This window comes from Aotus nancymaae, unplaced genomic scaffold (genome assembly GCF_030222135.1).
Source record: "Aotus nancymaae isolate 86718 unplaced genomic scaffold, 86718_ANA_hifiasm-v0.15.2.pri h1tg000064l_1, whole genome shotgun sequence".
NCBI classification, from domain to species: Eukaryota; Metazoa; Chordata; class Mammalia; order Primates; family Aotidae; genus Aotus; species Aotus nancymaae.
The window spans coordinates 33,435,336-33,462,024 of NW_026988479.1; the positions used below are offsets into that span (position 1 = coordinate 33,435,336).

The 26,689-nt window shown below is 52.3% G+C and overlaps 1 protein-coding gene across 12 annotated transcripts in view; it reads left to right on the forward strand.

Annotated features, from left to right (window-relative positions):
- Nucleotides 1-10,781, forward strand: part of MAD1L1 (mitotic arrest deficient 1 like 1) — a 404,019-nt gene extending 393,238 nt beyond the window's left edge. For all 12 annotated transcript variants that reach the window (XM_064366614.1, XM_064366612.1, XM_064366620.1 and 9 more), the window contains one exon: nucleotides 10,354-10,781. In XM_064366614.1, coding sequence (XP_064222684.1) covers nucleotides 10,354-10,512 — 159 coding nt within the window. In that variant the 3' untranslated portion in view covers nucleotides 10,513-10,781. The remainder of the gene's footprint in view (nucleotides 1-10,353) is intronic.
- Nucleotides 10,782-26,689: the final 15,908 nt, after the last annotated feature.

A 26,689-nucleotide genomic window follows, 5' to 3' on the forward strand; every position in this document is an offset into this window, starting at 1 on the left:
CAAGCTGTCCTGACCCAGTTGCCGCCAGGCCCTCAGCGCGGTGCTCGTGCGGCAGCATCTGCAAGGCTTCCTTTGGGCCTGGCTGTGTCACCTCCCCCGAGGGACACTGGAAAGAGATGGGAGCTGAGGGCCACGAACACAGCAGGGTGTCCTGGGGTCGAACCTGGACCTCTGGACCAAGAGCTCCGAGGAACTGAGCTGGGCTGGGCAGGGGGCTGGGGGCCTGTACAGGGTGGGGCTGGCCAGCCAGCCATGGGCATCCAGAGGCCCTGGAGCCCAAGGTAAGGAAAGGAGTCAGGCATGGGCTGGGGATGAGTCCTGTGGCCAGCCTGGAGGAGGAATCTCTCTGCCAGGGTAACAGACCAGAGGCGGGAAGCTTGCTCTCTCCTACTCAGAGTGCAGGCAGGCCAGGCAGTGACTGTTAGGACTCCAGGGTAGCTGCTGCTCCCGGGCTGCCCTCGGGCTGTGGGTGTGCAGCAGGTACGCTGGCCCAACAGCACCTGAGACTCCTGTGAAGAGCCTAGCTGGGAACTGTGACACTCCCAGGAGTCCTCAGCATCCCGGGCTGGTGGCACCAGCCGCTTTCACACTGTACCTGACAGTTCGAACACCATCTTGGCATTATCACACCCGACCTCTGGGATAAAGATCTCAGCTGCAGAGGTTGTGAAGCCAAGCAGCAGCCAAGCTGGGACCGCGCTGGCCTCCAGCCCCCTGCAGCACCTGCTGGGATAAGGGCACACATTACCCAGGTTTATCACCTCTAGACACTGTGGGCCAAGGTCTTCAGCTCCTGAGACTTCTTAGGGGAGGTAAGGCAGTCCTGGGACAGGACAGCCCGAGGGCCTGGGTGTGGAGGCTCAGGCAGAGCTGTGTGCACGATGAGACAGCCCAGAACTGTTCACAGGTGCTCTCATGGGCGCCGCAAAGACCCATGGACAGAGAAAGCTGTGCCCCACCTGGAATTCGTCCAAGCCCAACCTGCCGTGCCCTGGCCACTGGATGCCGAGGGGTGTGGGCCCGTGTCTCTGACATCCCAGCGGCCCCGTGACAGGTGGCCTCCAGTGGGATCCACTGTGCCTACCCTGCCAGCACCACCCATCCCTGCCAGCTGGGTGGGTTTGTGCTGTGACCCACGCCCAGCATCTGTGGCACCACCAGCCATGACACCAGCATGGCACCCCAGGCGCAGGACATCTGGGGCAGGTGGGCAGGCAGCACCAGCCTCAGCAGCCCACAGAGGGGCCCTCCCACAGAGTGTCTGGAGATGCTGCAGGCGGACGGGCAGATGGGTCCGGGCAAGATGCCCGAGAGTTGCAGGCCAGGCGGTAAGGATTGGTGCTTGCGTGTGTCCGTAGTGGGGAACCCGTGTGCTCACTGGCCTGTCTCAAAGCTGTTCCACTCTTGGAGCTATAATTTAGATATACTTTTTTTCCGAATTACAAATATGCAGCATGTAAAAAAAAATCTGGAAAATGCAGAGAACCATGAGTCACTTTCCATCCCAACTCTTCGAGCTAACCGCCTTTAACATTTTGATGGTCTTCTGAGGGTCCTTTTGCACTGTGTGAGTGTGGGTGTGTGAGAGTGTGTGTGGTGCCGCGTGAACTTGCAGGGTTTTCTCACCACAGAAGTTCAAGGCTAACTCTTAGCAGACGCAGCTGAGCCTTCTCCCCAGCTTGTCCTGCGTGTTCATGAAAGTGCCTGGGATGTGTCAGATTCCCAACTTGAGAAGCCCAGATAAGTCTTTTGAAGTTGAAAACACTTTGATTTCCTTACAGCCTCAAGACAAAAAATCTCCCCTTCGCTGGCTTTGAGCGCAGGTGTCTTCTACAGCCGAGGTTCATAGGGGCCTGTGGCTGCCCTGGCAGAGGCTGGCCCGGCACGTCCATCTCCTCTCCTGCAGGTCCTGGTCAGGGAGCCTCTGGGGGAAGCCGGGGGGTTCCAGGGCCTGGCAGACAACCAGTCCCCCTGCAGCAAGGTGGGGACAAGGGCGGGAGCAGCTCACTCCCCAATGGCGCCAGGGCACGGGGCAGCTGCCATCCTTGTGGCCTGGGCTAACGTGGGCACAGGGTTTCCCTATCCCACTGTGCTTGGCATCTCCCCTGAGCCCGCTGATTTTATGCACCTGACTTTGCCACGCCCAGTTTGCATACTGGGCTCAGAGAGGTATGTCAGTGTGCCCAGGGTCCCACAGCTTCCCGGTGGCCAAGCCGAGGTTAGAAGCTAGGTCTGGCGGGCGTCAAATGCTGGCAGTTCTGCCACCAGGCCTGCACAAGCAGGTAGAGGAAGAGGGGAGGCGTTGAGGCTGGCAGTGTTCCCAGGATGGAGCCATTTATCTGGAAGGTCTGTCGTGGGCGGGAGGTGGCAGCAGGCTGACTGCCCATAGCTTTCCTGCAGTGTCTAGGGCCAGGAGAGGGAGCAGCCCTGGCTCAGGACCCAGCTGCAAGACGCCCCATCCTCGTGCACCTTGCTTCCTTCTCCCTCCCCTGACAAATGGGCCCCCACCATAACTTCCTCCGAGGGCTCCTGTACTCTCCCTGCACACAGCCTAGCTCGGGAGCAGGGCCTGCAGCACGCCAAGGGAGGGAGGATTGGGCTTCAGGGGAGCAGGCACTGGAGCTATGTCCAGTTAGGCATGTGGCCCTTGCAGATCGGAGCAGGGAATGTTCATGCCTGCCCCCAGGCCAGCAGCTGCGGCTTCTCGTCTGAAACAAGGGGGTGCTTCTCCCAGGAAGGCCTGTGGTAACAGCGAGCAGGGGTATGTCTGAGAACTTCTGGGTGCTCTGTCCTCACGGTGGCCCCTGATACCACAGCCCCAGCCTCTGTGCCCAGGCCACTCTCCAGCCCACTGAGGCCTGTCCTGGGAAAAGAGAGAAACAAGACAGATGTGGGCCTTGCCCTATGGGCCAGGGCACGGGCCAGAATCTCACTTGGGGTAAAGATGCTGCAGTCTCCCCTCCAGGTTCTGTGCACTGGCCTCTCCACATGCCGGGGTCCCTGGGGGCCGTGGCATTCTAGGAGAGATGGACAGGGAGATGCTGGTGCCTGGTAGGGTAGCTTGTCCTTTTATCTGCTCCACAGGCTCTTTTACTGTGCAATTTCCTAAAATTTTGGTGAGGCCTGTTTATCCATCTTAATTTTATTCTATGGATTGTGCTTTGGTGTTGAGTCTGACAGCTCTGCCTCATCCAGATCCTAAAGATTTCTTTTTTAAAATAATTCTATGTTTTATGTGTAAGTTCATGATACGGTTTGAGTTAAATTTTATATGAGTTTGGGTAAAAAAATATATTTTTTTAACTAAGCGTGTCCAGCTGCTCCAGCACCAGCTGTAGCAAAGACAGGCCTGTCCTTCCACTGAAGTGCCTTTGTGACTTCTCTGTATCAATTGATAGGATCATATCATGTTTACTCTTTAGCCTGTTGATACAGCTGATTACATTGATTGATTTTCAAATACCAAACTAGCCTCACAAACCTAAACTAAGTCCCTCCTGGTCATGGTATAATATTCTTTGTTAGAAAGTGGCCTGGGCATGTCTGTGTGGGTCTCTTTCGAGTTCCCCCGTTCTGCTCCCGTTCTCCACATCTCCCCGCCACCACTGCCCCAGGTCGGTGCAACGTGGGAGCCGCATAACCCTGTGCTGCAGCTACTCAGTTCTCAACATCAGGACGGGCAGTTCCTCCCCTGTCTTCTTTTTCAAAATTGCTTTCCATATACATTTTAGAAGAATCTTATGTATCTCTACCAAAAAAAATCATGCTGGCCAGCCATGGTGGCTTAACGCCTGTAATCCCAGCACTTTGGGAAACCAAGGCAGGAGGGTCGCTTGAGCTCAGGAGTTTGAGACCAGCCTGGGCCACATAGGGAGACCCCATCTCTGCAAAAAAATGTAGCCCTGAGTGTGCACCTGTAGTTCTAACTACTTGAGACGTTGAGGCAAGAGGATTGCTTGAGCCTGGGAGATTGAGGCTGCAGTGAGCCAAGACCACGCCACTGCACTCCAGCCTGGGTGACAGAATAAGACCCTGTTTCAAAAAAAAAAAAAAAAATATACACACACACACACACACACACACACACACACACGCTGAAGTTTAAACAGCAATTACATTAAAACCAAAGATCAATTGTAGAAAAATTAATACATTTACTATGTTGAGTCTTCTAATCCATAAACATTGTATCTATTTATACAAACATTCGTTTGATTCCTTTCCTCAGTATTTGGTACCTTTCTGCAGACACTGTACAAGGTTTTGTTAGATTTATACCCAAGTATTTAAGATTTCCTATAAATTATATTCTAATTTGCTTTTCACTTGTTTGCAATTGCTTTATAGAAATATAGTTGATTTTTTAATGTTAATCTTATTTCCTGCACCCTTCCTGAACTCACTCAGTGTTCCAGGAGTTTTCTGCAGATTGCTGAGGATTTTCTATGTGGGCCGTCACATCATCTGCAAGTAGGGACAGTTTGTTCTTTTCCAATCCTTATGCTTTTTCTTCCCTTTTCTTACCTTCACGCGCTGGTGTGAGGAGTGCCTGTGCTGGGTTGAGGATGAATAGGGAAAGGCAGCTCCCCGCTGACCGTATGAGGGAAGGCAGTCAAAGTCTTCCGTGAAGGAGCGTAAGCCAAGGTTTCTTCGTGGTGCTTTTTCCCGAGTCTCAGGACTTCCCTTGACTCCTGCTTTGTAAGATTTCCTGTCATGAGTGGAGATTAAATTTTGTCAAATGCTTTTTCTGTATCAGTAGGATCATATCATTGTTATTCTTTAGCCTGTTGATAGAGTGGACAACATTGATTGATGTTCGAATCTTGAACTAGGCTTGTACACCTAAACTGAATCCCACTGGGTCAGGGTATGGTATTCTCTTTGGTACATTGCCGGATTCCACTTGCCAGTATTTGTTGAGTATTTTTGCATCTAAGTTCATGAGAGAGACTGATATTTATTTATTTTTCTGTGTGTGTACACACCATCCTTGTTGGTTTCAGTATAAGGTTAATAGTGGAAAAGTGTTTCCCTGTCTTTTTTTTTTTTTTGAGACGGAGTTTCGCTCTTGTTACCCAGGCTGGAGTGCAATGGCGCGATCTCGGCTCACCTCAACCTCCGCCTCCTGGGTTCAGGCAATTCTCCTGCCTCAGCCTCCTGAGTAGCTGGGATTACAGGCACACGCCACCATGCCCAGCTAATATTTTGTATTTTTAGTAGACATGGGGTTTCACCATGTTGACCAGGATGGTCTCGATCTCTTGACCTCGTGATCCACACGCCTCGGCCTCCCAGAGTGCTGGGATTACAGGCGTGAGCCACCGCGCCCGGCCTCACTGTCTTTTGTTAGCTGAAAGGGATTATGTAAAATTGGTATTAATTCATATTTAATGTTCAGTAAAACTTTCTAGTGAAACCATCTGGGACTGGAGATTTTGAGTAGCATTTTAATTACGACAAACTCGATTTATTTAATTGTTATAGGACTACGGAGGCTGTCTATTTTATCTTGGCACGTTTTGTAGTTGTGTGGTTTTTGAGGAATTCGTCCAGATCTTTATGATCATAAAGTTTTGTGGGTTTTTTTTTTTTTTAATAGCTTATGGATCTATTATGTTGCTTCCATTTCAATTCTGATTTTGGTCATTGCACTCTTTTTAATCTTTCTCAGTTTTGCTAGATTTATCCATTTTATTGTTATTGGTCTTTTAAAAAAAAATTTGTGACAGGGTCTCACTCTGTTTGCCCAGGCTGGAGTGCAGTGGTGTGATCATAGCTCACTGCAGCCTCAAACTCCTAGGCCCAAGTGATCCCAAATAGCTGGGGCTACAGGTGCATGCCACCACACCTGGCTGATTACAGAGATGGGGTCTCACTATGTTGTCCAGGCTGCTCTCAAATTCCACGGCTCAAGCGATCCTCCCACCTTAGCCTCCCAAAGCGTTAAGATTACAGGCATGAGCCCCTGCTCCTGCCCAGCCTATTGCTATGTTGTGAAGAACCAGTTTTGGGTTTTAATAGCTGTCTTTTGTTTTCCGCTTCATTGCTACTTCTCTCTTTATTGTCTCCCGCTTTGGGCTTGCTTTGCTCTTCTGTTTCTTGAAGTAGGAATTTAGAGAATTGATATGACATCTTTTTCCTTTTCTGATACAGGCACTGAATGCTATCAGTTTCCCTCTGAGCACTGCCTCGAGTGCATCCATAATTTTATTATGTTATATTCTTGTTTCCATTCTGTTCTCTTTATTTCCTTTGAGGCATCCCATTTGACTCGTGGATTATTTAGAAGTGTGCTGTTTAATTTCCAGGCACTTACACAGTTTTCCTGTGTCTTTCTCTGACTGACCTCTGGTTTTTATGTCCACTGGTGCGACCTTCTGTTTCAAGCACGTCTACGTACTGCGGGCTCAGCTGTCATTTCCCTGCCCCAGCCCTGTAGCTGGCCACCTCCTCACGTCACCCCAGCACCATCGTCACAGATGAGCAATATTCACATAACTTCTCAGTCTCGAAGGAGCATCGTTTCATCATTTTACTGCATTATTTCAGCTTTGCTTGTTTGAGCCAGGATTCAGGGCTCCCTTCATTGCACAGGGTTCTATCTCTAGATTCCTCCTCTTGAATTTCCCTGTTCATGGAGTTTCTCTTGGACCCTTAGCAGCAGGGGGTTGACAGGAATCCCTCACACTTCCACCTCTTTGCCTCTGAGCCCCACCACATCCTACAGTTAGTGGTATGTGGAGCGAGGTGCTGTCTCTGCTCTCCCAGGGTCTCATCAGCCCCGACCAACCCCTCCCTCCCTCCATGCCTGTTGTCCGTACCCGCCGGGACACCTTGGGGCTCGGGGGTGGTGGGACCAGTGCTTAGTAAGCCCTTCAGCTGCAGGCACCGAGTGAGCACAACACAGAGATTTGCTCACTTGGTAGAGCTGGGTTAAAAGCCGGGCACGCACCCCCAGCACACCTGCTCTGCTTCCAGAGGGTCAGGTGAGCCCGAGGCCAGGCCAGCCAGAGTCTGGCTGGAGTGTGGTGGCCACAACAGACGCCACGAGTGTCTTCATTAAGGGCGAGTGTCTCAGTCTCCCCCAGGGCACCCACCAGCCACACGGCCGCTGTGTGTGCAGACAACACAGGTGGCAGCTCGGGCCGGCCAGACGAAGGGAGAGGAAGCCGGCGCGCAGGCAGCCCCATAAATATTTCCAGCCACAGCCAACATGTCTTACTGGCAATTTGCTTTTTAAAAAATTGCGCTCTAATTTTAAGTGAACAGCCCCTAATTACAGTGATTTATGAGGTACCTGGGGACTGTGTGATATTTGAACATGGCAGAGCGCTGAGCAGAGATGGATTGGCCCAGCGTCACTCATTCAGCAAGTCCCGATAATGCCGGAGCATTGCCAGACAGAGGAGGTCCCCTGCCAATGTGGACCGGGTATGCTGGGGGAAACAGAGGCAGAGGTGGGCTGCAGGGCAGGGGGACTTGTCCGCTGGGGCTGCCCTCATGTGGGGTTTGAGCTGAGAGAGTAGCACTGGTCACTGCTGCCCTCCCCGTCCACCCCGACCCCAACCAGGAGGGCAGCAGTGTATCTTAGAGCTTCATTCTTCCAGAACCGGCTGAGGCCAGCAGAGGGGAGGTGCTGTAGCAGCCGTTGGGTGGGCACCCGGCCTACCATTGAGAGCAGGCATCTTGCTGGTGGGGTGCACCTGTTTCAAATAAAGGATGATCAGTGCTCACACCTATAATCCTAACCTTGTGGGAAGCTGAGGTAGGAGGTTCGCATCAGGCCAGGAGTTGGAGACCAGCCTGGGCCACATCGCTAGACACTTTCTCTAGAAAAATTTACAAATAAGCCAGGTGTGATGGCACATGCACTGCTCAGGAGGCTGAGGTGGGAGGATCACTTGAGCTCCAGAGTTTGAGGCTGCAGTAAGCCGTGATTGTGCCACTGCACTCCTGCCTGGGTGACAGAGCAAGACTCGTCTCTTAAAAAATATTTTTAGAAAAGCAAGCCCAGGCTCCCAAAGGCCTGCCAGCATCTGAGGGCTGGGATGGGCGAGTGCCTGGACAACAGCTGTCCTTCCATCCAGCCAGAGACTGCGCCACAGTGCCCCTGACCCAGCCGGGTTGCCAGCCCTGGGTTGTGAGGAGGGGCAGAAGGCTGGCCAAGGAGTCTTCTTCCCACACTGCCTCCCAGCCCTGCCTAGCAGCTACAGGAGAATCACCCCCTCTGACATTTAGGGGGAGAAATTCAGAATCAAGAGCAGAAGGCAGAAATGAAAGGATTTTCTTAGTAAAAGGTCAGAGTGGTTTCTCTTGTTTTTGTTTAAAAATGCTTTGTGTTGAACTATGACAAGGCCAAATGTATTAAGGCAGCAGGAACAGGGGGAGGGCGGGGGGTCGGCTTCCCGAGAAACAGAGGAGGTGCAGGAACAGGCCGGGCAGCAGGGGCTCCGGGGCAGCACGCGATCCACAGGTGTAGGGGGCATAGCAGGTGTGACACCATCAGGGCCGGTCCCAGCTCAGGCACACTCCATCAGACAGGGCAGCTGCCAGGACCAAGCTGGGTGCAGCCGGGCTGCCCTGGTGCTCCTGGGGAGGGTTCCCACTGGGCTGCCGGGTGGAGGGAGCACTTTACTAAACAGTTTCCTGAGCTCTGATGCACACACCATGTGGCCCACCCTCAAGCTTGCATACGGGTGGGTCTGTTCCTCCCGGCACATTCAGTGCACAGCCATCACCACACTCTACCTGTAGGGCCTGCCCCCCAGGACATCCCCTAGGCAGAGTTGTGCTGACAGGTCTGTGTGTCTGGCTGGGCATGTTTTCAGGGTTCTCCTGTGTGGCAGCGTGTCTCAGTGTTCCTGCCCCCTCCCTCCTTGGCTGCGCGAGGCGGGATTGATGGGTAAACCGTTTTGTCTCTCCCTCCAGCCCTTGTTCTGCTTTCCATCTGTTAGGGATGGGATGATATAGCTGCGGCTGTCCGTGTCTAGGTCTGTGTGTGGACATTGCTCAGATCCCCTGACTGGGCACACAGACTCTGCGTTCAGCTCTGAGGACCCACCAGCGTTTGGCACAGAGGGTCTGACCCCCTCATCCCAGCAGCTCGTGCTGCCTGTTTGTTCTCAATGGCGTCGGTGCAAGGCCGTCCGCGGCTCACTTGGGTGTGGTTCACATTTCCCCTGTGCCTGGCATCTTGGCACGAGCTCATTGGCCGTGTGTGGGTGTTCTCTGGAGAGATGTTCATTCCAGCCACTTGTTTAATTGGGCCCTTTTCTGTTGATGGTTGAGTTGTGGACATATTCTGGATACAGGTACACGGTTTGAGAGGGAGTTTTGTGATGGGGCTGGATTTGTGTCCTGCCTGATCTGGGGCTGTGTGGGACACCTTCCAGCCTTGTGGACAGTTGGGGCCTGGGTGACCTCCTGGGGCAACTCCCTGACTAGCCGGGTGGGAACAGGTGTGGCAGGTGCCTGGGCATATTTGGGCATTAGTGAGAAGTCGGTCAGAGCTGTCTGGAGACGGGGTGCCCTGGCCTGGGAAGTAGGGGGCTCCCATATTTGGGAGTATGTGTGTTCCCTCCCACCTGCAGCCTCCCTGCTGTGGTCCCCAGGTCAGGGGGTGTTTGGGGGCTGCTGGGGAGGGAGAGAGATGGCCGAGTCCCTGCTCAGAAGGGCCTTTGAGCCCCCGCTGGCTCAGGGCCTCTGTCCACTCCCCATAGCCCAGGGCCGTGGCACAGCAGCTTGCTCCAACCTGCTGTGTGGCCTGAAGCCTGTGGGCCCTGCCCTGTGTCCCCTGGCAGCTGGAGTTTGCAGTGCTGTCAGGGAGCTCCTGGTCACCAGGCCAGCTGTCTCCTCCTTGCCCATTCTCCAGTTTCAGGAGGAGGCCACGAAGGGACTCCTGTACTGCAGAATCCAGAGCTAGGCCTCCCACCAGGTCCCTAGCACCCCCTTGCACACGTGAGGAGTGGGGAGCCCTAGGCAGTCTGGAAGACATTGCAGGACTTGCCTGGGCGTGGGGTCCTCCAGCCTCAGTGGAGAGTGGCACTGGGGCCAGCCACAGGCATGGGTGCAGGTGCTGGAAACCCCCAGGCAGAAGTGGAAGGGGCAAGGTGGCAGCAGTGCCTGGGACTCCCAGCTGTCTGTATAGATGACAGAGACCCTGCCCTGGGTTAATTCAGTCCCTTTAGGTGACCTGGAATAAGGCCTGGCAGGATTGGGGACACATCTATCCCTGTCAGGTCCTCAGGCTGAGGGAAGCACCTCCTGACCCCCCATGGCTGGAGGGGCTGTGTAGGGAGGGAGGGGAGATACCTGCCAGGCTGACCGCTGTCCTGTCTCTTGCCCACCCTACAGGCCACTGGCCCCTCGGGCTCCAAGATGCAGCTGCTGGAGACGGAGTTCTCTCGCACGGTGGGCGAGCTCATCGAGGTGCACCTGCGGCGCCAGGATAGCATCCCTGCCTTCCTCAGCTCTCTCACCCTCGAGCTCTTCAGCCGCCAGACCATAGCCTAGCCCGAAGCCTCAGGGGCGCAGCCAGAGCCTCTCTGCTCGGCCTGACCTGCAGGTCCCCTGCCCTACAGCCACAGATGCGGTGCAGTCCTGCCTCTCCAGCCCAGCAGGCCAGCAGCAAGACTGACAGACACACTGGGACTTGTTGGACATCCTGCTGGGCAGCCACACCCTCCCCACATGCAAACCCCAACATCCCAGAGCCTGGTGGGCGGGTGTCAGCTGCTGGCCCTGGCTCCTTGCCTTGTGAAATAAAGTCTTCTCCCCAGACACTCCCACTTGCCCTGTGTATCTTTGGCCCAGACCTAGCAAAGTGGGAGGGAGGAGTGCAAGGAGCTCCGCCAGCAGCATGCTGCCTGCCATCTGCCACCCTGCCACTGCTAGGGTGGGCCAAGCGTCTCTGCTCAGGAGTACACAGCCAGAATGCAGGTGGCGGCCAGGACCCAGAGTGGCTGGGATGACCCCACCCCACGGGCTGAGGCCCCTCCACATGGCAGCTTCCAGCTCTGCCTCGAGGCCAGCTCTGGCCTTTCCTTGGCTGCTGGAACTGGAACGGAGGCTCTGGAGCTGCCCTCACAGATAAGGGTGTGTTTTAAGGGGGGACGCTATCCTCTGTGCCCATGGCTCCATGGCCAAGGGAGGGCCTGGACCTGGCTGGCAGCACTGAAGCCAGGGGCTTGGGGCTCAGAGGGAGCAGTCAGCGAGTGTAGGGTGGCCCTACCCCACGGGGCAGATGGAGCACCCGGCCCTTGAGGCTGGAGATCGAGTCCCTTCCCCCGCCACCCTGCCCCGGCTCGGCGGCCCCAGCCTTCTCCAGCCATGGAGAAAATGAGCTGAAAATTCCAGTGCAGGTGCCACTATCTGAACCCAGCAGAGGGGAGCCAAGCAGCCAGGGGAAGAGCCTCACTCCAGAGCCATGCTCCAGACGGAGGGAGACCCATGGTGGGGGCGGGGGCAGGGGAGATAGATAGATAGGACCAGGGACGTGAACCCTGACTCCTGCCTGCATGCTGTGGGCCGGGGCTGCTGCCTCCACCCAGACTCCTCAAGGGCAGGGCAGTTCCAGCCCTACCACCCCTGCCTCGCCCCACTTTCCACTCCCAGCACCCCCACCAACATTAAACACCCTACCAAGCTCCACAAACCCTTCCTTCTTCAGGAAACCCCTTTTCCTCCAGGGCTCGAAGTGGGGGGGCCCATCCTGAGTGACCCATGGGAAGAGGTGGGTGTACCCCTGGCCTGAAACAGGAAGCCCCTGATTCCTCCTGCCTGTCCTCCCCAAACCCCTTATGTCATCTTTCAGCTTTGGTTTCCGTTCCTGGGCTCGAGGGGTTTGACGGAGGGGTCCTCGGAGGCCCGTGGGGTTCAGCTCCATGAGGCTTTGTGCAGGACACAGCCTGGGCAGACGAGAAGTGAGACACCCCCACGTCAGGCGAAGGCTGCTCCGCATACTCAGCCCCTGGACACACGTGTGCCTCAGACAGACACACAGCCCTGCCAGAAGCTGGGCAGCCACTGGCTCTCACACTGAAACCCAAGTCCCAGACCGCTCGGCCCCATCACAGCCCTGGGGCTGCCGCTGCCCCACGTGTCTGCTGAGCGTACCGGGACCCACACAGGAAGCGGCTCCCACGGCCACAGATAATCAGAACGGAGACCGTGGTCTAGCCTTGGGGCCATCCTCTGCCAACACCCCCCACGCCAATCCCAGGGTCCTAGAGCCCCAGCCCCCACCACCCCACTTTCCCCATCACCATTCCTGCCAAGCCACGGCCTGAGAGACGAGGTTGCTCCCATCACCCTTTCACTGCCAGCAGCACCAGTGACAGCCCCACACGCACTCAGGGCTCCAGCTTCCAGGAGCAAGCCCTGCTCAGCTGGCCCTTCAGGACCAGGGAGCCAGCACCACCCTGGCTGTGAACACAGAGGGGCAGGGGTTGGTTCTTGCTGAGGCAATTTAGGAGACAGGGACCAACTGGGCCCTGAAGGCGGATGGGACCCCAACAGGTGGGAAGTGGGCATGGAGCAGGCCCAGAGGCCAGAGGTCAGGGACTGTCCTGGGGGAGGGCAGAGGGCCCTGAAGCCAGAGGGCCTGGCACTCAGGTAGGACAGACACCAGAGGCCTCTGCCCCAGCAGCAAGGGGAGCAGTCCCTGGTGGGCAATTGCCAGGTCCAGGGCCAGGCAGGAGCCCCCCCCATAGGTGCTGGTCTTGATTGCAAGGTCAGAGCTAAACTCCAGCCAGCCAAGGTGGGAATGGGATTTATCGGGAGGATTTGGGGTAGAGGCTGAGGAAATGGGATGGTGTGGGGGGTAGGCACAGCCTCAGCAGGCACTGGCACTGACTCCCCAGGTGGACATGCACCCCATAGCTCCGGGACCCCTCGACCACTGGCTCCGCCATCACTGATGCATAACCTCGTGGCTAGGGAGCTACGGTCACAGCCTGCACCCACGCCAGAAAAACCGAACTGGTGGTCTCAGCCACAGACCCCCGGGGCCACGGGACTCCAACCCCCTGTCCCCGAACCCTTGTGTCACATTCCCAAGACCTGGGGCTGCTGAACCTTCGGGTTGCTGCAGCCTGGACCGCCGCCCACACCCGCCTTCCACCCCCAGCCTCTGGCATCGTGATGGGCTTCAAAGCTCAAGTGTCACAAGCCCCACCCCTGCCCCATTCCCAGGTGCAACCTCACATCCACATCTGGACCTGGGGTTCCTTCCTGCCTTGGTCTCCCCTTCCCCCTTCACAGCCAGGGCTCTCCAAAGCACCTTCCTTTGGGGGAGCCTGGAGCTGGCCCCTCCCCTGCTGGCTCCCCGGGAGGGTCTACACCAGGCTGGGCCCCCCAGCCAGCACTGAGATGCACCAGCTCCGAGCGGCTCTGCTCTGATCGTGGGATTTTTCCTTTCCCAGGAAGAGGCAGAGGCGGAGCCAGAGCAGCCCTCCCACGCCCAAGGGACATGTCTGGGTGAGCCAGGGAGAGCAGAGGTCCCTGATAACATGTCTCCCTTGCGAGCTGATTTAATAACCCTTCCCCTCGAGTTTGTCAAATCCTCTTCACGCGCCTGCCAGGTGGAATGGGAAAGAAACAGCGAGTGAGGATCCCAGGAGGCGCCGCCAGGCCTCGGTCCCCGTCTAGCCCTGGCCACTGGGCCAGAGAAAGTTCTGGTTCTGGCAGATTTCCTGCTTCCCCCAGCTCCTTAGTGGGCACCGACGCTAAATGGTTCTTAAGCTGCTAATGACTAATTTTAAGGGATTAGTGCTGCAGCAATAAACTGTAATTGCCAGGATGTAACAGGATTTGGTGGGCCCCAGGGCTTTTTCCAGCTTCCTGGCAGGCCGGGGAGGACAGTGCCACCTGCCGGGGCCTCCGAGGGACCGACCTCCCTCCCTCCCAGCTCGGCCACCTCCCACCTCGCCGAGCACAGGGCAGCCAGCCCAACACCTGTGCAGGGTTAGTCCGGCTCTTTCCTTCCTGCAGACGCCTCGTACAAGTTCTGGAGGTGAGAAGTCCCTGGGTTTTCTGCAGCTTCTGCAGCCCCTGTAGCCCCTCACTCCTCAGAGTGGGGTCCCTGGAAGCACCTGAGAAAGGCAGGTCCTCAGGTCCCACCTGGAGCGACTGTCAGAATCCACCTTTAACAAGTCTCTTGGGCAGCTCGAACACGCACAGGCTCTCATCAGCTTGAAACTTGCCAGTTGACAATGCTTATCCCCATCCCATAATGATCCTGCAAGTCTGGTCTTGTCAGGAGAGGAAATCTTGATGCAGAAAGACAGAGGCCGGCCCACCAATGCCTCATGCAAGTCGTGTTGGGCGCAGACTCAAAGCCTGCCCTCTGACTGCAGATTTAGCTGCCCCTTCAGGCCCTAGCATGTGAGTCAAACTTGGCCCATTTCCCTCCTGGTAAAACATCTCCAGGGCACAGTGGCGGGTGCCTATAATCCCAGCCACTTGGGAGGCTGACAGGAGAATTGCTTGAATGCAGTGAGCCAAGATCATGCCACTGCATGCCAGCCTGGGTGACAGAGTGAGACTCCATCCAAAAAAAAAAAAAAAAAGTCTCCAGGACTCAGGGGCAGGCGAGGACTACTGGAACCTTCATCCAGAGATAGCATTGGAGAGAGACTCAGAGGTCCAGGGCTCAGAACCTAGGGCCATAATACAGGAGTATGTGTGCAGGTGTGTACATGCAGAGGTGTGGGCATACACCACTGCCACACCTGTACGCACCACCTGTGTGCCCATGTACATACAGGCATGTGCACGTGCGTACATCCGTGTATGGTTTGTGTGTGCATATGAACATGTATGTACAGGTGATGTGTGCATGCATGACTGGGTGTGTGTTTGATATGTTCCATATGTGCGCATGGATGTGTACCTGTGTGCATGTATGACTGCCCACAGGTGTGTATTGGTGTGTAGGCCATGTGTGCATGTGTGTGGGCACACATGACTGTTGGTGCATAGCCATGTGTGCACATGGTTGCGTGTGTGCAAGCATGCTTGCACCCCGAGGACAGGCAGCTTCACCAGAATGCTTACATTCCTGCTTCAGGCCCAGAGAGGGGGAGTTCCCTGTCCAAAGTCACACAGTGAGAGAGGGCCAGTGAGGAGGTTCTAGGAGCCCAGTCCAGACATCAGCTGGCCCAGACTGCTAGTCTTGTGGTGTTTTATGTTTTCTTTAACTGCACAATTCAAACACATTTTTAAAATTAAAACAAAACAAAGATCCCTCCAACAATACAGGAGGAACGAAAAGGAGAAGTCCCCGTCTGGCCCCTGTCCCAGACTCTCCCGCCTGTGGGCGGATGTGCACACCTACATATGGACACACGAAAACACACGGTTTTGCCTCCCTGGATAGTCTGTGGTTTTAAAATCCCTCCATATTGTTCCACAGCTTGGTTTCTCTCACTTGACAATATGTCTTGGAACTTTTCCATAAAAGCGTCTACTGATCTGTTTCACTGGATTTTTGCTGTTGTTGCCAACACTCTCAAGAAGTTTTATTGAAAACGGTGACATCCAGAAACACCAGATTCATTTTAAAGTAAAATTGACAGCATGTTTCAGAACTTGCATAGTTCTGAACCATTTGTGTCACTATCTTTTAAAGCAAAACAAAACGCTAAGTCCAGATCCCAACTAGCAGAGAAGGTGGCCCTCGGCGAGCCATGGGGAGAGACTCTGGGAAAACAGCCCTGCCGATCGGCGCCCTGACCTTGGACCTCAGCCCCCAGAACTGTGAGGAAGAACTGCTGCTGCGCAAGATCTTTAGCGGAAGCCGCCCCGGCAAGTTGTTGTCCGAGGTTTGGTTACGGCGGCCGGGGCTGCCTAACTCATCCTCACCCACCAGTGAGCCCTCCCTCCCGCTCCATCTCCGGAGCCAGCTCTGCCCTTTCTTCTGGCATTCCTCACCACCTGGCTTTTGTTCAATGCATAGTCCATTTATAATACACACGTACTGCACATATGTTCCAGTAGGTACAGTCATGTTTTAGTTTTGTGTTCTCACACATAGAACAGTGTTGTCTAATAGAGACGCCATGCAAACTGCATAACTTGAAATTTTTTGGTAGCCACATTAAATAGTAAGCAGAAGCCAGTGAAATTAACGTTAATAAATACACCTTTTTTTTTTTTCCAGACAGTCTCAGTGGTTAGAGACTCAGGTTAGAGTGCAGTGGCGCGATCTCGGCTCCCTACAACCTCTGCTGCCTGGGTTCAAGTGATTCTCCTGCCTCAGCCTCCTGAGTAGCTGGGATTACAGGCACCTGCCACTGTGCCTGGCTAATTTTTGTATTTTTTTAGTAGAGATGAGGTTTTACCATCTTGGTCAGGCTGGGCTTGAACTCCTGACCTCGTAGGCCACCCACCTCAGGCTCCCAAAATGCTGGGATTACAGTCATGAGCCACCGAGCTGGCCACTAAATACACCTTCTTTAGCCCAATACATCCAAAAAGGCATCATTTCAATGCATAATCAATATGAACGGTGAATGACACGATCCATGTCACTTTCGGTCTTGGGGATCCTGCTGGATTTTCCACTTGTCCATATCGGTTGGGCAGTTACCCTGGGTGTCCCTGACTCTGGTGTGTCACTCCCGTGGGGAAGGAGGGGCCTTGTTACATTCATAGCGAGCACTGGTGCCTGACAGTCCTGGCTCACACCAGTGTGCGGGTGTTCGTGGGCGAATCCATGCTGGTTGGTGACAGGTGATAGCACACTGGGTTCCTATTTGATGAATGAGAAAACTGGAACCAGAGACAAGGGGAAATGGCTGTCCCAGCTCTCATGTCCAGGGCGTGGGTGGAGGCAGAGGCAGAGCCAGGCCTGGCTCCCTCGTGGGCAGAAGGAACAGAGGTGAGCAGTGCCCACCGTGGATGGGGACCTGAGCTCTCAGCCCCTCAGCTTTCTCCAAGCACCTGCTCCTCCCCAACAGAGCCGGGGTCTGGGCATCCAGGCACATCCTGGCCGAGGCTTCAGGAGGCCTTAGTTCAATGCTGGCTCAGCCCGGCCTGCGGGATGCTCTTGGGCAAGGGTCCTCCCCTCCCCGGGGCTCAGTCTTTGCATCTGGAGAATGGACAGACTGCAGGACCTGCCGGGGGTGTCCACCCGGCCCAACACCGAGTTGGGGTAGGGGACACCCCAGGGCGCAGTATGTGGCCTCTTCAGCATAACACTATAATTAGCCCAATTACCCACCGCCTTCATGCTTTTTTTTTTAATTTAAAATGGAAATTAAATTTTGCACCAGGTTTACAGGCTGTTAACAGAATTCACTAATCAAACCCAACACCAAGTCCTTGAAAATGAGAATTCAAAAAGGTCTATATTTGCATATTCATGTTTTTAATAGGGTTCAGAAGGTATATTTGCAGCTGATGAAAGGATTAATTAAATCTATTTGCATTGGTGAAGCATTTTAACCCCTTCTGAGCTGGCTGGAGAGGGGAAGGCCCTGAGGCCCAGTGGTAAACCTAGTCTCGGGAGGATGTCTAGAGGCCCTGCTCTTGCCACCCCTTCCTGGGCCACATGTCCCGGCAGTGAGTCTCCCCTCAGCCCAGCACAGCAGGGTGGTGGCTACGGTACCAGACCTGGGGCCTTCACAGTCCCCCCACAGCAGACCTGCCTGCGACAGGAGGTGGCTTCAGGGGTTTTTACTTTAAAAACAAACATACGCTAGGATTTTGGGTTTTTATAACATTCATACTTTGTCACTGTAACATTTAGAAAATATGGGAAACTCTCAAGGAAAAAAATTAAAGTCTCTTAAACGCGCCCACTCAGCAATACCCCTGGAGGCTTGAGTCCCGCCTCCTGCCCCTCCTCCACAGGAGTGTGAGCACGTTGTGTTGAACACACAAATGTGCACGTTTGAGTTGCACGTGTGTGTACATGTGTGCTCACACGTGTGTTGGTGTGCATGTGCACCTGTGTCGTTAGACACAGCATAGGTGCACCGTGTAATAGGGACCGCGTTACACACAGTCACACAACACATATGCCTAGAGTTGAACATCCGAGACGTTTACACGTGTGGTTATAGACGCAGTATATACACATGGTGTGATGGTTGACACCATCAACCTGATTGGATTGAATGATGCAAAGTATGGATCCTGGGTGCATCTGTGAGGGTGTTGCCAAAGGAGATGAACATTTGAGTCAGTGGTCTGGGGAAGGCAGACCCACCCTCAGTCTAGGGGGGCACCGTCTAATCAGCTGCCAGTGCGGCTAGAAAATAAAGCAGGCAGGAGAATGTGGAGAGACAGGCCTCGCCTCCCAGCCTCCATCTTTCTCCCGTGCTGGGTGCTTCCTGCCTTCAGACATCGGGCTCCAGGTTCTTCAGTTTTGGGACTCAGACTGGCTCTCCTTGCTCCTCAGCCTGCAGACAGCCTATTGTAGGACCTTGTGATTGTGAGTTAATACTTAATAAACTCCCCTTTATGTATATGTACTTATTCCATTAGTTCTCGATACAGAACCTAATACCCACAAACACACACATACGACTTGCATGCTGTTAAGTGACATTTACGGAGGTCGCTGTTCTGGACTGAGGTCCTGCACTGGGCCCCAGCAGAGTGGACCAGAGTGGAGGCACGGGTCCTGGGGCCACATCAACCAGCCGAACTTAGAAGCGGGCCAGTTTTCCAAAAAACAGGAAATCAGAACAACCAGTCGTGAGGGGCCCGTCCACCTGAGCCAGCGCGATGTGGAAGTCCCTCTGCTTCAGCCCGCTAAGGAAAGGGTCTCAGATATGGCCCATCGGGTTTCTGTTCCTTGTTTGGGATGCCTGCTCTTTTCTGATTGTAAAGCCTGTGTGTGCCCTCGGCTCAGGGGAGCACCTCTGATTCCACAGATGGAGGCTGCTGCGTTCACGAATTGCTGAGATGAGCCACTCCCATCGTTAAACCTAAATCATTGAAATACTGTTTTGTGGCCGGGAACGCTGGCTCACGTCTGTAATCCCAGCACTTTGGGAGGCCGAAGCGGGCAGATCACCTAACGTCGGGAGTTCAAGACCAGCCTGACCAATATGGAGAAACTCCATCTCTACTAAAAATACAAACAAAAAAAAATTAGCTGGGCATGATTGCGCATGCCTTTAATCCCAGCTACTCTGGAGGCTGAGGCAGGAGAATTGCTTGAACCTGAAAGGCAGAGGCTACAGTGAGCCAAGATCGCGCCACTGCACTCCGGCCTGGGCAACAAGAGCAAAATTCTGTCTTAAAAAACAAATACTTTTTTTTGATAATACGCATATAAGTATAAATATATATATACACACACACACACACATATATGTATACAGAGAAATATGTACTATATATTTAAATATATACACACAGAAATGTCTATACACATAGTTTTTTTTGAGACAGGGTTTCGCTCCATCGCCCAGGCTACAGTGCAGTGGCGCGATCTCAGCTCACTGAAACCTCCACCTTCCAGGATCAAGCCGTCCTCTCACCTCAGTCTCCCTAGTAGTTGGGAACACAGGCACCCACCACCATGTCTGGCTAATTTTTTGTATTTTTGGTAGAGACAGGGTTTCGCCATGTTGCCCAGGATCCTGACCTCAGGTGATCCTCCTGTCTCGGCCTCCCAAAGTGCTAAAATTACAGAAGTGAGCCACCACTGCTGGCCTCTGCACACACATTTATACATATATTTAATCTACACAGAGAAATATCTCAAGATATACACATTCCTATATATAATATATACCGTATTTATGAAGACATAAATAATTTTTTCAGGGAATTTGGACCATACTGTATATGCTGTTTTGTGTTATTTCTGTTTTCACTAAAAATTAGGATATGAGGCTGAGCACAGTGGCTCATGCCTGTAATTCCAGCACTTTGAGAGGCCCAGGTGGGTGGATCACCTGAGACCAGGAGCTCGAGACCAGCTTGGTCCAACATGGCAAAACCTGTCTCTACTAAAATACAAAAAATTAGCCAGGTGTGATGGTGGGCACCTGTAGTCCCAGCTCTTTGGGAGGCTGAGGCAGGAGAATCACTTGAACCCGGGAGGCAGAGGTGGCACTGAGCCAAGATCTCGCTACCGCACTCCAGCCTGGATGACAGAGCGAGACTCCGTCTCAAAAAAGAAATCTATTAGAATACGAGGTTCTTTCCACACCATTACATCCCTCCAGAAATGTGGTTTCAATGGCCACCAAGAGCTCCGCTGAGTGCCTTAAATATCTGATTTGCCTTTTTGTCAGGAAATTCAGTTTTTCCTTTTGTTAACGTTATTTCTCAGCAGTCACCTATAAACCACAAGCCCCCCCACCTCCGATGCCTTACAGGAGCCTCCCGGGAGGTTGCCAGGGAGCAGGCTGAGGCCTGGAGGCTTCAGCCAAGTTGCTTTTTCCCAATTTACTCCTGGAGCAGGCCCCCAGGTTACAGATGAGAAACTGAGGCTCAGTGAGGCCAGCAACACAGTCACACACGTCACACATGGTCACACACAGTCACAGTTACACAGTCACACATGGTCACACAGTCACACAGGGTCACACACAGTTACATCACACACTGTCACATAGTCACAGTCACACACGGTCACAGTTACAGTCACACATGGTCACACAGTCACACAGGGTCACACACAGTTACATCACACACTGTCACATAGTCACAGTCACGGTCACAGTTACACACAGTCACACATGGTCACACGGTCACACAGGGTCACACATGGTCACACACTGTCACACAGGGTCACACAGGGTCACACACAGTTACACACGGTTACAGTCACACAGGGTCACACACAGTTACGGTCACAGTTACACAGGGTCACACATGGTCACACGGTCACATAGGGTCAGAGTTATGTCACACATGGTCACACGGTCACACAGTCACACACGGTCACACGGTCACACACAGTCACACACGGTCACACGGTCACAGTTACACACAGTCACACAAGGTCACAGGGTCACACAGGGTCACACACGGTCACACACGGTTACACACATCACACTCGGTCACACAGGGTCACAGTCACACAGGGTCACACATGGTTACACAGGGCCACATACAGTCACACAGTTACACAGAGTTACAGTTACACACGGTCACGCACGGTCACGAACGGTCACAAACGGTCACGCACGGTCACACAGGGTCACACACGGTCACAAACGGTCACGCATGGTCACACAGGGTCACACACGGTCACACACGGTCACGCACGGTCATGCACGGTTACACACAGTTACACACGGTTACAGTGGCAGTCACTGAGAGCAGGAGAAATGTACACAGGAAGGAGACAGAGTTTGTAGTATAGAGAAAAAGCATTGGCTGGGCGAGGTGGTTCACACCTGTAATCCCAGCACTTCAGGAGGCCGAGGCAGGTGGATTATCTGAGGTCAGGAGTTGGAGACCAGCCTGGCCAAAGTGACTAAACCCCGTCTCTACTAAACATACAAAAATTAGCTGGTGTGGTGGCACCAGAGTAATCCCAGCTACTTGGGAGACTGAGGCAGGAGAACCACTAGACCCTGGCAGGCAGAAGTTGTAATGAGCTGAGATTGCACCACTGCACACCAGCTTGGGCGACAGAGCAAGACTCCATCTCAAAAAACAAAACGTGCAGTTGTCAACACGGTTTACCAGACAGGGATCCCAATCCGGACCCCAAGAGAGGGTCCCCTGAAACTCTCCCACCCTCTGACACTGTGCTTTTAAGTCCCAGGAATGACTGTGGGTGTGCACGTCCACCCAGGCTGCTGCAACAGCATCTCATAGACCGAGCAGCTCGTAAACAACAGAAGTCCACTTCTCTCAGTTCTGGAGGCTGGAAGGCCAAGATCAAGGTGTGGGCCAGTTCAGTTCCTGGGGAGGCCTCTTTTGGGCTTGTGAGTGGTATCTTTTCCCACAGCTGGGAGGGAGGGAAGGGGAGGGAGAGGAAGAGAGGGGAAGTGGGGGAGAGGGAGCGGGGTGGGGTATAAAGAAAGAAGAGTTGGGGAGAAGGGCAGAATGAGAGAGGGGGAGGAGGGAGAGGGGGAGGCGGGGAGAAGGGGGGAAGAGGAAAGAGCTCTCTTCTCCCTACAAGGCCACAGTCCTATGAGATCAGGGTCCCACGCTTATGACTTCATTTGACCATAATCACCTCCTTAAGGCCTTATCTCCAAGCCGGGGCTGCAACGGGAATTTGGAGAGTACACGATTTGGCCCATAGCACGTGGGTTTTACCAAATTGTCAGTATGTGAAGCAATTTAAACAAATGTGATATATTTAGCTTGTGATTTTAATTAAATATTTAGAAGTATTTGATTAAAGTCTGTAATCAATACCTAAATACCTGGGAAACATTATTAGTTAATTTTTTAAATTGGGATTCATTAATCGTGCAATTGTGTTTAAATATTGAGGGACATATGCTTAGTAGGTTTGTAAGGCAAGTGAACTGATGAGGTGAGGAAGCAGACACAGGTGGGAGGGCGTCTGCGCATACGCAGGAGCCCCGGGGAGATGAAAGATCCCAGAACACAGACAAGAGGAGGCACTTTTGTCAGAGGCGGTCCAACCAGAGCAACTCCATCTTGAACACTTGAAGAGGGGCTGGAAAAAATGAGGCTGAGACCTGCAGGGCTGCATCCTAGGAGGTTGGGTGTTCTTAGTCACAGGATGGCATAGAAGGTCCCAAGACACAGGCCACAAAGTCCCCACTGATAAAACAAGAGGTGGCAAGGAAGCCAGCCAAAACCCACCGAAACCAAGGTGGCGATGAAAGCAACCTCTGGTCATCCTGGATGCCCATGATACGCTTATTATAATACAGTGGCATGCTAAGAGACACTCCCACCAGCGCCATGACAGTTTACAGATGCCATGGCAACACCTGGAAGTTCCTCTAAACAGTCTAAAGGAGAGGAACCCTCCGTTCTGAGAATGCTCTGCCCCTTTCTAGAAAACTCATGAATAATCCACCCTTTGTTTATCATATGATCAAGAAATTACCATGAAAATAGCCAGCCAGCTCTGCTTTGGAGGGGTTACCTGTTTGTTTCCTGACTTCTCTAATAGACTTGCTTTCACCTTGCTCTATGGACTTGCCCTGAATTCTTGTGTGAGGTCCAACAACCCTCTCTTGGGGTCCGGATTGGGATCCCTGTCTGGTAAACAGTTTGTGACAGAGCAGGAGCATTGCTATCTTAGATAAATTCCACCATTCTAAAGTTCACCTTGATCAAAACCCACCTAAATCCACTGGACGTCAGCCTAATGGCTAAGGTCAGCATAACCATGAACCACAAGTAACATCTCCAACCAGAAACATTCAAACCCCTCCCTGACCAGAGATATGTCAACCCTGAGATAACCCCCTCCGGCTGGAAAGAAGTCAGCCCCAAGATAACCTCCCCTCCAGCCAGAGACATTCCAACTCTGCCATCAGACTTCTCCCCTACACAGAAACAGTCCAAGCTTATGATAAGCCCCATCATCCTAAAACCAACATATACTCTCACTCTGTAAGAGAGAGTATACCTAACCAAAATTGGTCAGAAGCCTCTCTCTGGTTTATTTCTCCAAAATAAACCTGTCTCTGACTGTTGAGCCACTTTTCATGTTTCTTTCCTCCTTCTTTAACTCTTAGAGTTTGTCCTATGTCAAGAGTGTCAAGAGTCTCTCCTGCTGGCCTGGGTGTGACCTGGAGTCAGGAAGAAGCTGAATTTCTCTGCTAGTGTGAGCACCATCTCTACTCCCCAGCCAGGGACTCTGGAGAGGCCTCACATGTCACAAAACAAATTGTCCTCCTTGGCTGTCCCCCAATGGATTCCCACCAGCCACTGGCCATTGCCTCTTGGTTCAAGCTACCAAGGGGATCCTGAAACTCCATTTCTAGTTTAGGGATGAGTGATCCAGAAAAACTTTAAGTCACCGAGAAAACTGCTGTTGAAAGATGTCTGTGCAAGGAAAACATGGCAAGGTGAGAGATGGGGGACGAGACAGAGATTTGAGGAAACCAAAAGGTGCAGGCAGGACAGACGTGCCCCTTGGAGGCAGGAAATGGACACAGAAGCTTAAACAGTTTACACAGAAACAAGCCGGAATGATGTTGTGAGCCGTTTATTATGGTGAATAAAACATGAATAATAATAATTATTATTTTTTGAGACAGTCTTGCTCTGTTGCCCAGGCTGGAGTGCAGTGATGCAAACTTCGCTAACTGCAACCTCCACCTCCCAGGTTCAAGCGATTCTCCTGCCTCCACCTCCTGAGTAGCTGGGATTACAGGTGTGCACCAGCACGCCCAGCTAATTTTTGTATTTTTAGTAGAGACGGGGTTTCACCATGTTGGACAGGCTGGTCTTGAACTCCTGACCTCAGGTGATCTGTCCCCCTTGGCCACCCAAAGTGCTGGGATTACAGGCATGAGCCACCACACCTGGCCTGCAAGTGAACTTTTTCTCACTCAATGTTCTGTTTCTAAGATTTATCCATATTATTCTTGGACTGTTGATTCATTTCACCATGGTATAAAATTCCATTGTATCACTATACCAAAAAAGTATTTATCCATCTAGTGGACTTTTGACCTGTTTCCAGTTTTTTGCTACTAAGAACAGTGTGATGTGAAGATCCCAGTACCTTTCTCCTTGGGCTCATGTAGAAAAGTGTCCTTAGGATTTAACTCAGAATAGAACTTCTGGGGCGTCGCACGTGTAAATGTTCAGCTTTACCAGCTAAAGCCAAATTACTTTCCAAAGTGCTGAGACAAATTTACCTTTCCACCAATATTGATGCAAGATCTTTTTTTTTCTTTTTTAAATTTTAGAGACAGGATCTTGCTCTGTCACCTGGGCTGGAGTACAGTGGCACCATCATAGCTCACTAGAGCCTCAAACTCCTGGGCTCAAGCGATTCTCCTGCCTCAGTAGCTGGCATTACAGGCGACTGCCATCACACCTGGCTAAGTTTTGTATTTTTATTAGAGACAGAGTTTCACCATGTTGGCCAGGCTGGTCTCGAACTCCTGATCTCAGGTGATCTGCCTGCCTTGGCCTCCCAAAGTGCTGGGATTACAGGCATGAGCCACTGCACTCAGCCAAGGGGCAAGATCTTGCTGCATCTTGTCACCAACACTATGTACTACCAGACTTTCCAAATTTTCCCAGTCTACTAGGTACAAAATGGCAACTTGAACATGCATTTTGTTGAATACCAAGGAAGCTGGATATCTTTTCATAGGAGTAGTTGCCATTCATGTTTCTTCTGTTGTGAAGTGTTTGTTCCTGTCTGTTACTCATTTTTCTGTGGGGGTGGGTCTCTTTCTTACTGATCTTGTGGAATTCTTTTTATACTTGGATACCCACCCTTTGATGCTGTATGCATGGAAGAGATCTCTTTGCACCCTGTGACTTGCTTTTTATCCTCTTTATGTCATTTCTTGATAAAGTTCTTGATGTTCACATAGTTAAATTTATCAATCTTTTCTGTTATGGTTGGCACTCTTGCATCTTAAGAAACCCTTCTCAACACAGTGAGGACATAAACAAAATCTCCCACACTGTCTTCTCCAAGTGACTTTTATTTACGACATGAGACAGAAACTCAATTTCATTTTTTCCACATGAATAACAAATTGTCTCAGCAGCATTTATTAAACATTCTCCTGTTTCCCAAGCAGGCTCCACCGCCCGCACTGTCATAAATCAGGCCTCCACACACGCGTGGATCAGCGTCTGCACCTTTGTTCTTTTTCCTCGGTCACGTCTATCCCAGCCTTCCTGCCAAACTCTCTTAATTACTGAGCTCCAAACACAGAGAGATTGGGGTCACCCTTGGGTGGTGGGCAGTGACTCGGAGGGGCCTCAAGGGAGCTGCTACCTTCTTACAATTTTTTTTAGGAGAATACATCAAGTGTCTTACTATCATAAATTATACTTGGATCCCTTCTTCCAGATAAGAAATCTGAAAGAAATCCAATCTATTTCTCTTTTCCTAAGGTTTTTTTTTTGTTGTTGTTTGTTTTTTTTGAGATGGAGATTCACTGTTGTTGCCCAAGCTGGAGTGCAATAGTGTGATCTTGGCTCACTGCAACCTCCACCTCCCAGGTTCAAGCAATTCTCCTGCCTAAGCCTCCCGAGTAGCTGGGATTACAGGTGCATGCCACCACACTCGACTAATTTTGTGTATTTTTAGTAGAAACGGTTTCACCATGTTGGCCAGGGCTGGTCTTGAACTCCTGACCTCAGGCGATCCACCCTACTCAGCCTCCCAAAGTGTTGGGATTACATGGGTGAACCACTGCACCTGGCCTCCTAAGGGTTTTTAACATATAAATTTTTATTGGAGTATAACAAATAAGAATAAAGATGCATATTTATGAGGGTGCAGCTCAGTGAATCTTCATTTTTCAGCTTCAAAAGAAAAATTTATTGGATCCCCCCAAAACCACCTGTGCCCAATAAGGAACCCCTCACACCAAGAGATGTTTTGCCTGCTGTGATCTTCGTGGAAATGAAGCCATGACAGTGTGTCTTCATCATTTGTGTCTAGCTCCTGCCCAAACGCTGTTTGTGTTACATTCAACCCGTGTTGCTGTGAGTGGTTATTTTCACTCATCGCCATTATGCATAGGATTCCACTGCACGAATATTTCATAGTTTATCCATTTGCTGCTGATGGGTAGATTTC